Genomic DNA, 15,776 nt, shown 5'->3' with positions numbered 1-15,776 from the left:
GACCCCGTGGACTGCAGCCCGCCAGGCTTCTCTGTCCATGGAATTCTCTAGGCAAGCATACTGGAGCGGATTGACACTCCTTTCTCCAGAGGAACTTCCCAATCCAGGGATCGGACCCTGGTCTCCTGGATCGCAGGCAGATTCTTTACCGTTTGAGCTACAGAGAAGTCCTAGTAAAAATAAATAAAGTCCTAATAAAGATTACCCTTCCACTGATTTTCTCACAAAAGTAGAAAAAAAATGCCAAATGGAAAAAAAAAAAGTGGCCCAATCAAAAAGAAAAAGACAAAACTGGGGGGAAAAAAAAATCCACATGTTGAATATACTATTCTTTACTCACCTGAACATTGTTCTCTGCTGTAACCAGTGCTATTTGAAGCTTTTGGCATTTGTCATGAAGACTTCCGGCTTCATCCTGTACCATCTGTAACTCTGTCTTTAATTTTCCTATGGTTTTTCTCAAAATTGCTTCTTGTCCCTGAAATTCTTTTCTAAGATCTGCTTCCTTTTCTTTGCTAGCCTGGAGGCTTTCTGCTGTAAAAAGCTGTGACCTTTTCAAAGTATCCAGCTCATGTTCATAAAAGGACTGAGCTTTATGCAACTTGCCTTCATAATCCTCAATGAGCTTCTTCCGCTCGAGCCTGAGCTCCTCCAGGGTCTTATTTAAGGCCTCCACCTCCATCCTGTGCAGCTCCTCCGCTTTCTCCTGCCCCTTGTTGACTGAGGCACTGTGATCCTGCTGGCACTTCAGCAGCTCTTGGATCTCCCGTCTGTGAGCGGTTCTCAAATCTTCTAACGCCAATCGTTTGTCTTTTTCAAACTGTACCTGGAGTTGTCCAAAACTCCGTAATCTTTCCTCAAATTTCCTTCTAATCTCCTCAACCTCTCTAGACATGGTTACTATGCGCTGGACATGCTGGGCTTCTGCACAAAGCTGCATGTCCTCCACTCTGTGCTTATAAGCCTCAAACTCTGTCAAAGCCTGCTGCTTCATTTTTATGTGATCTTCTAAGGATGCTTCTAAAACTTGAATCTTTCTCCTAAGGTCTAACTCCTCGGTTACTCTGCTTTTATACTGCAATATTTTCTCTCTTGTTTCTGCAAGAATTTGTTGGATTTCTTCTTCATGAGCATCCTTGAGGGCTTGAATTGCAGATTCATGCTCATCATTTTTAGTGTTCAAAGCATATATTACCTGCAAAGTTTTAAAGAAAAAGGGAGAAGAATCCAGTAAATCATATTATTTTCTAATCATTAATTCATTCATTTGGGTCGATATTTTTTTCTATGTACATAACATTAGCTATGATAAATATTAAATACTAAAACTTCATGTATTGTTTTTGTACTCACAGATTTACTTGGCAAATTTACTTAGCCCACTCTTAAACTCTGTATATGAAGACTTTTTAATCAGAATGTTAAAGCATTCAAAATTAAGGATTTATTTTTTCCTAGAAATGAACAGTGAGGAGGAAAGTGACAAAGAAGGCTACCTGGTCTCTGAGAATGGAGTTTTCCTATGGCCCCATCCATCTTGGGTAACCCCACATGGCATGGCTCATAGTTTCATTAAGTTACACAAAGCTGTGATCCACCTGATCATTTCTGTTCATCTTCTGTGACTGTGGTTTTCATTCTGTCTGCCCTCTGCTGGATAGGGATAAGGGGCTTGTGCAAGCTTCCTGATGGGGAGGGGCTGGCTCGGGGGAAAATTGGGTCTTGCTCTGGTGGGCAAGGCCACGTTCAGTAAATCTTTAATCCAATTTTCTGCTGATGGGTGGGGCTTTGTTCCCTCCCAGTAGTTTGACCTGAGGCCAAACTATGGTAGAGTTAATGGCCTCCACCCCTATGACCTCTTCCAAAAGTATTTATCCCAGCACACCGAGCCTCCCAGGACTGCTGCTGTCAGTGTCAAGTCTGGCAGGTTGCACTCTATGGGGTCACAAAGAGTCGGACACAACTGAGCAACTAAGTACAGTGCGTGAGGGGAAGCTCTAGGTCTTCCCAAAGTTCTCTTTCAACTGCTTAAAGTCTGGTATATTTTAAATGTAGAAATTTCCTTTCCTAATTCCCTTATGCTCTGTTTTTAAATCTGATCCTTTTCACTCCTACGTGGTCTCACAAAATTCAATTAGCATTTTTGTGTTCACCTATCAAATGCTGTGGTTTTATTCACTGCCTAATTTTCCTTCTGCTTCCAAGCAAGCCAAATTCCTAGAGCCAGAGTGTTCTGAGTACAGGTCTTTCTTTTACATTTTCATCCTTGGGTTTTAATGATTCCATTGAGATTTCCTCATCTAATTCCAATGACAATGTGTTCCCTTTATAGTAACACTCCCACTCTTTATGTTCCTTGATGTCTTTCATTACAGCACTGTGGTCCAACAGATATATCCACAGCTGTTACTTAAGACTCATTAGAAATGTGCCTACTTTTTTATGAAGGAACAAGACATAAACATAAAAACTATACACTCCAACAATCCAGAAGCTAAAAAGCAGTGTCCTTGAACTTTGTTCATTTTAATGTGATCCTACTCTGGATTTAGAAATGAAACCCAGCACCAAATACCTTTTCAACTATGCAGGGGCTTCCCTGGTGGCTCAGATGGTAAAGAATATGCCTGCAACGCAGGAGACCGAGGTTCAGTCCCTGGGTCGAGAAGATCCCCTGAAGAAGGGAATGGCAACCCACTCCAGTATTCTTGCCTGGAGAATTCCACGGACAGAGGAGCCTGGCAGGCTACAGTCCATAGGGTCACAAAGAGTTAGACGCGACTGAGCGACTAACATACATACGGATAAAATATATACCAAATTTCAAAGCTTAATACAAAACAAGAATGTAAAATTATGATGCAGAGTGTTGCCCTTTTTGTAGAGAACTTGTTTATGCAGCCTGAGGCAACTGAGACAGAGTACCTGGCTCTCTACAAGTCCTGGGAACTTCAGATCCTGCTGCTAAATCTAGGCTGGCACCTGCTAGGCCTGCAGCTACATGGCAGAAGGAAGAATTCACCCTGGAGTTACTCCACCGCAAGGACTTCACTCTCTCTGTACAGGGTTCTGTCTTAGACACCTAGTCCCCTGACTGTACTTCACTAGGTCTGCTGTATCTATTTTCTTACAGCATGAAGGACACATAATTATACCAAAGGAAAACAGATTGAGAGATGGCAAGATAACCTCTGTCTGGCCACAACCACCCTTCCTCCTACAAGGACCACAGGAAACTATGTGCACAGAAGGGAAATAAAAGCTTATTCACAGTGTCTCTCTTTTTTTGAATAAACCTAATTCCAAATTCCAAGTTATGTTCCTAATGAGCTAACACAGATCCCCATGGAAGACTCCTTTCATTTACACATTTAATCTTAAAGGTAGCCTACACCAAGAAAGCTGGGTGGTTTCCTATTCCCTTCCCTCAAGGTGATACCTGTCTACCACACAGATGCAAAAAAGACTGGAGGGGGCACTATGGAAAAAGATACCAACTGGCCAGAGAAAAGTCCATCTGCCAGAGGGCCTAAAATAGAGCTGGTCTAGGTCACAGGTTGCAGACCTTCCCAGGGCATGTCTGCATGCATTCCCTCTTCATCTTACTAAGCATGTGGAAGAAAAGAGATCATCCAAAGAGATGTCATTCCCAAAGAAAACAAGTCACACTGTTATCACTGTGCTCCAGGAAATGATCTTGCAAAGGACCAGACTAAGGTGGATCCTATATAACTGGGGATGAAAAGGGAGACGGCAGCAATATGTGAGCTTCCCCTTGTCAACTATTTACTGAGATACCCTTCTCCTTTTTTCTAATTTCATTTCCCTCTGGTCTTTGAGAGTCAGTTCAAGTTCTACCTCTTTTAATAAGTCTTCCAAGACCACCCACATCCATGGGATTCTATTTCTTTCTTTATATCCAATGTCACCATTTCCTCACTACCATCCATTCCTGAAACTCAGTAAATGTTAGATTGGTCAGATTTGGGGGTTCCTGACGAGAAGGCTGGACAGCTGGGTGACAGTGTTAGATTAGAGAGCCCAGAAAAGTAGCTGAAAATCACAAAAGCTCAGGAGCACACAAAAATGTGAATAAAAAGGTGAAATTAAAGGGGATAGAGGTTGTGAATTAAAGCATTAAATTAAAACAGAATTTAAGAAAAGTAAACAAACCATCTGATAAGTAATAGGGAAATATTACGGTGAGATTTTCTATTTTATTTTATATTCAAATCCAGGGATCAGCGAACTAGAGCCTACAATCCAGATATGGCTGCTGTTTATCTTTGTAAACAAAGTTTTATTGGAGCAAAGCTATGCTCATTCCGTCATGTGTGCCTCCAGCTGCTTTCCCAATGTAACGGTAGAGTTGAGCAGATGTGGAAGAGACCTTATTACCAACTCTTCTTCTAAACTATACACAGCTATCTTACCAGTCAAAACTGGCAGCCAAAAAAAATTTTTTTAATGATTTTGCACTAGCTTTGTTTACTCTCCACTAAACAGTCCAGGCTTTGTACCATACATAGAGAACACCAATTATGTGATTCTGAAAATATATTATACAAAATAAACATAGTATCATACTGAAGAGACAAGATATATTTGTATCTTCCAGGAAAAGCAATGCTAAAATAAATTTCTAAAAATTTAAAAACGAACAATAAAAAGATGCCAAGTACAATAACAATTAACAGTGCCAATGACAGTTATACTTATGCCAAGTACAATTAGCAGTGCTATCATAAATAATTTAAAATATACTACTATTTAATTATATTATTTTTAAATAAGTTAAGTCCCTTAACTATACAGAATGTTTTCCAATTGCTCACTTTTCTACATAACTACATTTACTAGGTAATTATTTATTAGTATGTTTCTCTGATTAAATACTATTTCTCAGACAAAGGTAATATAGGTGGTTCCATGTTCTTTGAACACATAGAAGATATATGACTTGAAGTAACACAATGGACTCAAATTGAAATTTTGACCCTAGGTAAAATAATTTCTCCAAGCTTCAAGTTTCTCAGTTAAATGGGGATCATACTTATTCTACCCTAGTGAAGTTGTCATAAGGTCAACATCATTGACATTTTAAAATGATGTTATACAAAGCTTTCTTAAAAAAATATAAAGCACTATAAGATATGGAGGCCTCCTTATTAGTTATATCATTTATTTTTCAGAGAGAACGAGACTAATTTTAAAAGAAACTTCAGTAAGTGATCATAATCATCCCAAAATTGGCTATCATTTTCCACATAGGAAAAGGAAATTCTCTAATGTCTCTTTTCATAAACTATTTTAAAAGACATTAAGAGCCATTTGCAATTTTTCTGGAACTATGAACATTCATGGAATGGGACAGTACAATCATTTCCGCAATTTCATGCAATTTCACAGTTCCATTTTATGCTAATAATGCATAATTTAACCATACATCCCATGATTAATAAGCAATTTTGAGTAATTTTTTATTTTTTCTATGAAGACTTTCAAATAATCTTGCCTGCAGATAAAATGAGAACAATTCTACATCCTAGTTTTTAAAATGCTACTCCAGCTCAGTAGCTCAGTCTTGTCCGACTCTTTGTGACCTCACAGACTGCAGCACTCCAGGCTTCCCTGTCTATCACCAACTCCCGAAGCTTACTCAAACTCACGCCCACTCACACCATTCTTCGGCGCTCAGCTTTCTTTATGGTCCAACTCTCACATCCATACATGACTACTGGAAAAATCATAGCTTTGACTAGACGGACCTTTGTTGGCAAAGTGATGTCTCTGCTTTTTAATATGCTATCTAGGTTGGTCATACTTTCCTTCCAAGGAGCAAGTGTCTTTTAATTTCATGGCTGCAGTCACCATCTGCAGTGATTTTGGAGCCCCCCAAAATAAAAGTCTCTCACTGTTTCCCCTGTTTCCCCATCTATTTTCCATAAAGTGATGGGACCAGATGCCATGATCTTAGTTTTCTGAATGTTGAGTTTTAAACCAACTTTTTCATGCTGCTTAGGTAAAACCAAATCTCTATTTAGGTAAAATGCTACTTAGGTAAAAACAAATCGCGTCTGAATAGTTCTCACTGTTGACTGCTATGAATTGAATTGTGTCTCCTCTCCAGCCCCACAGAAGCCACGTGCTGAAATCCCTCACCCCCAGTTCGACGTTACATGGAGATAACGGGAGGTAATGAAATGTAGATGAGGCCATGAGGATGGGGTCCTCATGGTGGGACTTAGAGCCTTTATAAGAGACACAAGAGCACTTGCTTCCTTGCTCTGACTCTGCTGCATGAGGACACAGCAAGGTCTACGGTATTTTGTTATGGTTGACGGAGCAAATAGACTGGTGATATAAACATGTTCTCACTAACAGTTAACTCATTAGTAATAAAGTATGTTCACTGAAAAGTATATTACCTTAAAATATTTTAAATGAACCTCATTTAGGAGGATATTTCAAAAAAAAGCTTTTAGTATAACGCAAATACATGTGTTACTATGTACAGTTACAGCCAATCTTACACAGAGAAAACAATGAACGTGCATGTGTGCAGACACATATTTCAACTATTTTTAATATTTTTAAAGATTTATTTATGGATTTATTTATTTTTGGCCATGCTGGGTCTTCGCTGCTGTGTGGTGCTTTCTCTAGTTGCTGAGAGCAGGGAGTTGGTGGGCTCCTTTCTAGCTGCAGTTCTCAGGTTTCTCATTGTGGGTGGCTTCTCCTGTTGCAGAGTACAGGCTCTAGGGCATGGGGGCTTCAGTAGTTGTGGCTCAGGGGCTTAGTTGCTTGATGGCATGTGGGATCATCCAGAAACAAGGACCAAACCCATGTCCCCTGTGTTGGCAGGCAGATCCTCAAACACTGGGCCACCAGGCAATCCTCAGATACATATTTAAAAGTGTACCACAGCTTAAAGCTGTGGTACATATACACAATGGAATATTACTCAGCCATTAAAAAGAATACATTAGAATCAGTTCTAATGAGGTGGATGAAACTGGAGCCTATCATACAGAGTGAAGTAAGTCAGAAAGAAAAACACCAATACAGTATACTAACACATATATATGGAATTTAGAAGCTGCTAACAATGACTCTATATGTGAGACAGCAAAAGAGACACAGACGTATAGAACAGTCTTTTGGACTCTGTGGGAGAAGGCAAGGGTGGGATGATTTAAGAGAATAGCACTGAAATATGTATATCATCATATGTGAAACAGATCACCAGTCCAGGTTCGATGCATGAGACAGGTGCTCAGGGCTGGTGCACTGGGATGACCCTGAGGGATGGGATGGGGAGGGAGGTGGGAGGGGGGTTCAGGATGGGGAACACATGTGCACTCATGGCTGATTCATGCCAATGTATGGCAAAAACCACTACAATATTGTAAAGTAATTAGCCTCCAATTAAAATAAATACATTTAAAATATAATAAAATGTTTAAAAAATAAAAAATAAAAGTGTGTAAGTAAATTAACCAAATTTTAACTGAGGATATTAAGTATGACTAAACCTTCTGTAATGAATGTATTTTACTATGATAATCAGAAAACAAACCATTTAAAAAGATTAACACTAACAGTGCTAAAAGAATCAAAACTCAAAATGCCTTAGCTGTAGATAAACATAACAATGAAAATGAAAACAGAAAATTAAAGGAACATTAATTACCAACAGATACCCTTCAAATTTCCTTAAAAATCACTAATATAAAACTGATTTATAAAAATTATCCTTAAACTTTTCCAAGAATATTGAACATGAATCGTTATAGCAATACTTCTAAACAAACAAACAAACATATATTTTGAGGAAAATGTAAAAAACTCAATTACCTAAAGTTTAACAGCTCATTAGCAAATCCTTAATGGTCAATTCCTACTTTATTCATTCCTCCCTTCAACAAAAATTCACTGCTCACCTGCTACATGCCAAGACCTGTAACTGGCACAGAAAGCACAGCAGTGAACTGGATTCATATGTGCAGTGTCTACTCTCTTGAAGCTTAGTGGAGACTGACCTTAAAGAAATATTTACCCAATGAGTCAAAGTGAAATTTTGTTAAGTGTTACAAAGGAGGAGAAATAAAAAATGGGTCTTTGCTGGGGTGGGAGAGAGGGTAGTAATGTATGAGTTTTCCCTTATTCTGAGTAAAATGCTTACTTTATCTTAACCAGAATATTTTTTAAAAAATTTTTATTGATGTATAGTTGATTTACAATGTTGTATTTATTTCTGTTGTATAGCAAAGTGATTCAGTTATACACACACACGTGTGTGAGAGTGTATGTTTGTGTATACACTCTTTTTCATATTCTTTTCCATTATGGCTTATCACAGGATACTTAACCAGAATCTTAGTCAAAATGTTAAGGACATTTTTACCAGAACCTCTTTTAGTCAAAATGTTAACGGGAAGCTATAGAGATAGAAGGGTCACAAAGAGTCGGACACAACTGAGCGACTAACACATACACAGAGACAGAATAACGGAAGAAGAAACCTAAACGTGACAGACACATCGATGGGTGCGCACAGGACTCTGCGAAGGGAAAGACGCGCTCCGGCATTAGAAAGGTTAGACGTGGTCCATACTGCAGAGATGCTCATAGTTGCTGAACTGGACAAGATCCAGAGGGAGAAACTACTGAGAAAGAATGAAGGAGACCAAAGGCTGGGTCTTGGGTGGGGTTCAGAGGAGGAGGCTGAGGACACGCAGACAGAGACAATGTGCTGAGAGAGACAGGCTAGAGTGGAAGCTGGGCATCACAGTTCAAGGCGCAAGGGAGGGGCAGGCGATCTGGTCCAAAGGCTGCAAAAAAATCAAGAAAAATGAAGGTGTGAAGCCCCTGCATTCAGAATATGTATCTCAGAAGTAATCTTTTGAGAGTGCACACTTAGTAGAGTGGTAAGGGCAGAGCAAGTGGATAAGTGGAGAAAGTGGATGAGTGGACAGTGAGGGAATGGAGGCAATTTAACTGGTAGAGGGGGAAAAAAAAACCCTCCAAGAAATAGTTGATAAAGGAAATACAGAGGGACAACTAGAGTGATGGATTTGGAGGGAGCAGAGTCCAGTCAAGGGACAGGTTTTTTTTGTTTTTTAAAGAAGAACTGAAAATGTAACCTAGGGAAGGGCTAATTACTGCACCAAAGTCATGGACAAAGTTTGAGGCAAGGATTTCCTGACACAGGTGGAGAGACTGGCATTGATTGAAAAATAGGGAAAATGTTCTCCCAAGAGAGCAAGGGTAAAGACTGGGTTTGAGCTGGAAAGGAAAGATGGGCAGCTCCTGTCTGATAGCTGCATAGGAAGGGAAGGGAAGTCGCTCAGTCGTGTCCGACTCTTTGCGACCCCGTGGACTGTAGCCTACCAGGCTCCTCCGTCCATGGGATTCTCCAGGCAAGAATACTGGAGTGGTTTGCCATTTCCTTCTCCAGGGGATCTTCCCGACCCAGGGATCGAACCCAGGTCTCCCGCATTGGAGGCAGACGCTTTAACCTCTGAGCCACCAGGGAAGTCTACTCCTCCGTAATAGACAGATGAGATCCTGTTTCTAGAATGCAGAAGCCATCAGCAGCTTTTCTCCACTGACCATAAATAATGCTCCTAACCTTGGTAAACAGCTCAGTCAGTCTGCCCTGTATGTCTGCCTCAGGGCAAACTCAACCACACAAGGACCATGAGCAGACCCTTGTCATCACTGCTTCTCCACGTAATGTTTTTCCTTTATTTCTTGCTTATTCAGAAATTCTGGATATTTGTTCACTTTCCTTTTCTGATCAATGCCAGAGACAGACAGACAATAGAAGGAGAGAGAGGAGGGGAGAAAGAGAGAGAGCAAGAGAAAGGGAGGGAGCTCACCCTCAGAGTATATAAGCACTATATGAGGCACAAGAGAACTTACTAAGTAAAAAGGAGAAATCTCAGGTTCTCCTTTTTGAGAAAAGCTGCTGATGACATCTGCAGTCTAGGAACAGGATCTCATCTAAATTTTTTTAAATGTCTGATACAATTAACCTATGATGAAAAATATATAATGGGGAAAAGAGTGCCTCCTCAATAGTGTTGGGAAAACTGGACAGCTACATGCAAAAGAATCAAACCGGACCACTTTTTCATACCATATACAAAAATAAAATGTATTGAAGACTTAAATGTAAGATCTGAAACCGTAAGACTCCTAGAATAAAATGCAGGCACTATGCTTTCTGAGATCAGTTTCAGCAGTATTTTTTTGGCTATGTCTCTTCAGGAAAGGGAAATAAAAGTGAAAATAAACAATTGGTACTATATCAAACTAAAAAGCTTTTGCACAGTTAAGGATACTCAATCAAAAATAAAAAAAGGCAGACAACTGAATGGGAAAAGATATTTTCAAACAATATATCTGGTAAGGAGTTAATATCCAAAATGTACAAATAACTCATACTTAGTTGTACATTAAACATTAAACAGATAACCTGATTAAAAATGGGCAGAAGATCTGAATAGACATTCTTCCAAAGAAGACACATACATGGCCATGAAAAGATGCTCAACATCACTAATCATCAGGATATGCAAATCAAAACCACAATGAGTTATCACCTCACATCTGTCAGAATGGCTGTTATCAAAAGACAAAAATAATAAGGACTGATGAGAATGTGGAGAAAAAGGAACCCCTGAGCACTATTGGTAGGAATGTAAACTGATGCAGTCACTATGCACCAATGCATAGTGAAAACTGTATGAAAGTTCCTCAAGGATTTAAAAATTGAACTACCATGCAATGCAGCAATTTTACTTCTGAGTATTTTTCCAAAAAAAAAAAAAAAAACCCCACTAATTCAGAAAGATATACACACCCCTGTGTTCACTGCAGCTTTGTTTACAACAGCTAAGTTATGGAAGCAACCTAAACACCCATGAACAGATGAATGGATAAAGAAGATGTGATATACACATATACCCCCCACACATACACAATGGAATGTTAGCCATAAAAAAAAACAAATCTTTAAAAATATTTTATTTTATAATAAAGAGCCCCTTGAAAGTGAAAGAGGAGAGTGAAAAAGTTGAGTTAAAGCTCAACATTCAGAACACTAAGATCATGGCATCCGGTCCCATCACCTCATGGCAAATAGATGGGGAAACAGTGGAAACAGTGGTTGACTTTATTTTTGGGGGGCTCCAAAATCACTGCTGATGGTGACTGCAGCCATGAAATTAAAAGACGCTTACTCCTTGGAAGGAAAGTTATGACCAAGCTAGACAGCATGTTAAAAAGCAGAGACATTATACTTTGCCAACCAAGGTCTATCTAGTCAACACTATGGTTTTTCCAGTGGTCATGTATGGATGTGAGAGTTGGACCATAAAGAAAGCTGAGTGTCAAAGAATTGATGCTTTTGAACTGTGGTGTTGGAGAAGACTTTTGAGAGTCCCTTGGACTGCAAGGAGATCCAAGCAGTCCATCCTAAAGGAGATCAGACCTGAGTGTTCATTGGAAGGACTGATGTTAAAGCTGAAACTCCAATACCTTGGCCACCTGATGCAAAGAGCTGACTCACTTGAAAAGACCCCGATGCTGGGAAAGATTGAAGGCAGGAGGAGAAGGGGATGACAGAGGATGAGATGGTTGGATGGCATCACCAACTCAGTGGAGATGAGTCTGGGTAAATCCTGGGAGTTGGTGATGGACAGAGAGGCCTGGCGTGCTGCAATTCATGGGGTCGCAAAGAGTCGGACATGACTGAGCGACTGAACTGAACTGAGGGAGGCCTGGCGTGCTGCAGTCCATGGGGTCGCAGAGTTGGACATGACTGAGCGACTGAACTGAACTGATAGCTGATTTACAATGATGTGTTAGTTATAGCAAAGTGTTAGTACAGCAAAGTGATTCAATTATATAAGTTTCTATCCCTTTTCAATTCTTTCTCATTTAGGTTATTACAGAATATTGAGCTGAGTTCCTTGTGCTATACAAGAGCTCCTTGTTGGTCATCTATTTTAAATACAGTAGTGTGTACATGTCAATCCCAAACTGCCAATCTATCCCTCTCCCCCTGGTAATCTTAAGTTCCTTCTCTTTGTTTGTGTTTCTCTTTTGTAAATAAGTTATTTGAAATTTATTTACGAAATGAAATCTTGCTATTTGAGACAATATGGATGGACATAAAAGAATATCATACTAAGTAAATTAGTCAGACAAAGAGAAATACCATTATCATTTCAATTATATGAATAATCTAAAAAAACAAAACAATGAACAAATAACAAAACAGCAACAGACTCACAGATATAGAGAACAACTAAGTGATTGCCAGAGGGGAGAGGACAGGGAGAGGAGTGAAATAGGTAAGGGAGATTAACAGGGTTAACTTACAGTAACAAAATAAACAAGTCATGGGTATGAAATGTACAGCATGGGGAATACAGAAAATAATATTGTAATAACTTTGTATTATGTCAGATAGTAGTAGACTTAACATTTTGTGATATATAGGAATACCAAATCACTATGTTGTGTACCTGGAGCTAATGCAGTGTTGTAGGTGAGTTATACTTCAATTAAAAAAAAAAGAGCTCTCATACACTTTAAACAAAGGAAGAATATGTTCCTATAATCCTGTTTTTATTATTAAACTCTCAGATATAATTACCAAAAGGTTACTTGGTCCTTCAGGTTCCAAAGTTAAATATCGAAAAGAGTTTCTCAAACTTATCAAAAACAGTGGGTTATTGACCTTGGCCATGTAGGGTCTGTTCTGTCTGTTCTAGAGCACAGACACAGACTGGAGAGCTCTGTACCTCAGTTCACACTCAGTAGTACTCCCAGACCAGCCTTACAAGTAAATGTTTCACAAATTATTAAACATAATTGATGAGCTCTAAGTAGCTTATTTAGAGAATCTAATGTTTCTATGGATCACCGCTTAGTGTCTGAATATTATTAACATCCTTAAAGGCATGTTAATAAAATGTGTTTAAATGTGTTTTAGAGATGATGAAACTGCACAAGTCCATCCATATTTTCTTACTTATTCTATTGATGATCAATAATAATATATATTTATGCTACCTAGATTATAGGATTAATCACTGCAATGTAGGAAAATGAATTGAGCCCAAGAACTAGTCTCAAGCAGCTTCATGCTAGAAAATGAGGTGGACAAAAGGAAACAAATCAAATGAGAAGGTCTCAAATGACCGACCACTCATCCAAGAGAAAAAAAGTAAGAAGCAAAACCCAGAGAACATCATTTAGTGTAAAATGAGGGTCAGAAACTCATTCATCAGCAAGCATGTTGCACGCATGCACACACGCGCACACACACACACCTTTCTTTTTTCTAAACAACCTGAAGATAAGCTCCAGGTACTTGTCACCCCCAAGTACGTTAGTATATATTTCCTAAGATCAAGGACAACAACACTATTACACCCAAGATGTTAAACCTAGTAGAATAATAGCTAATACACAGACTGCATTCAAGTTTATCAAACTATTTCCATAGTATAAAATTTATAGCAGTTCTTCTCTATAAATGCAGATCTAATCAAAGATCCCACATTGAGACTTCAGTCTCCTTTAATCTGAACACTGACATTTCTGAAAAGACCAGGACAGTTATCTTGCAGAATACGTATGACAAAGACTCATAGAATTATGTCAAGCCCCTCTTTGTGGAAATTTTATGTTGTGTTTTCTCAATCCATCCTATTGATGACTAAAGAACTTACTACTACATTTATCAGTCTGCTTGTCAAATATTACTCTTCCCCCATCTTCTTCCAATCCCCTGTTCCTCTTTTATGACATCCTACTCAGTTTAAAGATATGAGCAAAAAATGACAAAATGAATTTAATTCTGTCCAAAAAGGTTCAGTCCCTATGAAAACCTGTCCTACCTATATGTGACAAGCCCTCCATGTGGGCTGGCATGCATCATAAGCCTGTGGGCTACTTGCCCAAAGACCAGGCTTGAACTGCTCATAACTTCTAAGGGACTTTTTAAAGAGGTTGTAAAGAAGCAAGGCAACTGGTAGACTAGGTATTTAAAGAGAATGTTAATAGTCTTTTGGGATATGATATGAGATGTAAACCTTTTAACCCATACTCTCACAAAATATTAAACCATATATTCATCTGCCATTAATAACTAAGGAACTGGGCTTCCAAGAAGATGCACTGAAGACCTGTAGTTCAAGGTTGATGGACAGGGAACAGATGCTACCCATGCAGAGCAGTTAAATCCCAGCAATGAATTAATTTTTTTCTTTTCTTGGTCGTTTCTTTTGTTATAAGTTTGAAAAAATACAAAACAAAGGCTGTTCTCCATTCATTATGTAATCAAATTAACTCCAACAATAGACTTATGTCCAGTTAAAACATTTATGAGGCAGTTAAAAAAAAAAAGCTTACTTGGATTTATTTAAGCCAAGGGTACTGTAAAATCCTAATTTTAAAAGAGCTTTAAAATCCAATTGCTTTGGGAAAAAACTACCTTTAAAGATATGCTTGCTCTTTATGCATTTCTATAATAACTGTTAGAAAAGTCTTTTTAAAAATATTAAAGTTTAATAACATGGAGGTATTTTCCTCGATGGTAATAGAGAATATGTTTCCCCAAGAAGATTTAACTTGACTTTTGAAATAGAAAACAGAAGTCTTATTAATATTGTAAGGCTTATTACTTAGGGTCCATGCAATGAGATCTGTGCTATTGAATCTTATCCAAAAGAAAAAAAATCAAACAAACTTTGAATGTCTTACCATGTTCTTGGCACTTTTTTATACACATTATGATTTTTAAAAAGGCAGAAATGTTCTTACTTAGTCTTGCTTAAATAGAACTGCTTAACACATATGAAATAATGGCAGACAATTTTAGATAATATATGTAAAGTGTCAAGCTGTTGAGTAACAGAATACTGTATATATAGCACAAGAGGTTTTCAGCAGAGAAACTGGGCAAAGACTTCAGTAAATGGAAAAGCTAGAAAGGGCAACGGCAGGTGGAGAGAACTGTGAAGAAAGCAACCTGAGTTAAGCTGTCTTCCTGCACAAGACAGGAATGGTTCTGGTGGGTGCCTGGTGTGGTCAAGTCATCCTGAATAGAAAGACAGGTTGGTGCCAGGGAAAGCCGCTTAGGGTCAAAAACATGTCTGGTGATGAGTTTCATCCCTGCAATTTAACTGGGAAATGAGTCTAAGAATTTTAGGAGATTTAGAATCTATACATATTTTTCTGTTTGTATACTCAGAATGGGGCTGGACAATGATTTTAAGACATCTCTTTCTTCCCCCACCCCACATTTAAACACCTCATGAGTTGGGAAGAATCATACTGCCAAAACTTGGAAGCAACCAAGTTATCCTTCAGTGGATGAATGGATAAATAAACTGTGGTAACTCCAGACAATGGGATATTATTCAACACTAAAAGGAAATGAGCTATCAAATGATGAGAGGACACGGATGAACTTTAAATGCATATTATTAAGTACAAGAAACCAATCTGAAAAGGATATTTGTACATTTTGGATATTAACTACAAGGAAGGCACACGAACAAGTTTAAGTCCTTACAGAATGTGAGGAGTTCAAGCCAGAGAGACCAGAGGATAGAAAGCAAATGCAAAAATAGTAAATGATTTGTTGGAGTACATTCTTATAACAAATCCCTGGCAGCAGACTAAAGAACCTTTTGGAGAAAGTGAACCACTCAAAGGAAAATCTAGTCATAACGACATTTAGGGGTATGCTG

At 38.6% G+C, this 15,776-nt stretch overlaps 1 protein-coding gene across 14 annotated transcripts in view; it reads right to left on the bottom strand.

Moving 5' to 3' along the window:
• FAM184A (family with sequence similarity 184 member A) overlaps positions 1 to 15,776 on the bottom strand; it is a 122,837-nt gene that overhangs the window by 71,989 nt on the left and 35,072 nt on the right. For all 14 annotated transcript variants that reach the window (XR_014065795.1, XR_014065788.1, XR_014065791.1 and 11 more), the window contains exon 2: positions 341 to 1,195. Coding sequence is in view for 4 of the 14 variants with exons in the window: in XM_081530897.1 (XP_081387023.1) it covers positions 341 to 1,195 (855 nt within the window). In the remaining 10 variants the exon portion in view is untranslated. The remainder of the gene's footprint in view (positions 1 to 340; positions 1,196 to 15,776) is intronic.

This window comes from Giraffa tippelskirchi, chromosome 9 (genome assembly GCF_054371585.1).
Source record: "Giraffa tippelskirchi isolate mGirTip1 chromosome 9, T2T-mGirTip1v1.2.pri, whole genome shotgun sequence".
In the NCBI taxonomy this organism is placed as follows: domain Eukaryota; kingdom Metazoa; phylum Chordata; class Mammalia; order Artiodactyla; family Giraffidae; genus Giraffa; species Giraffa tippelskirchi.
The sequence above is the reverse complement of the archived record's forward strand: the minus strand, read 5'-3'. Positions and strand labels throughout refer to the sequence as shown.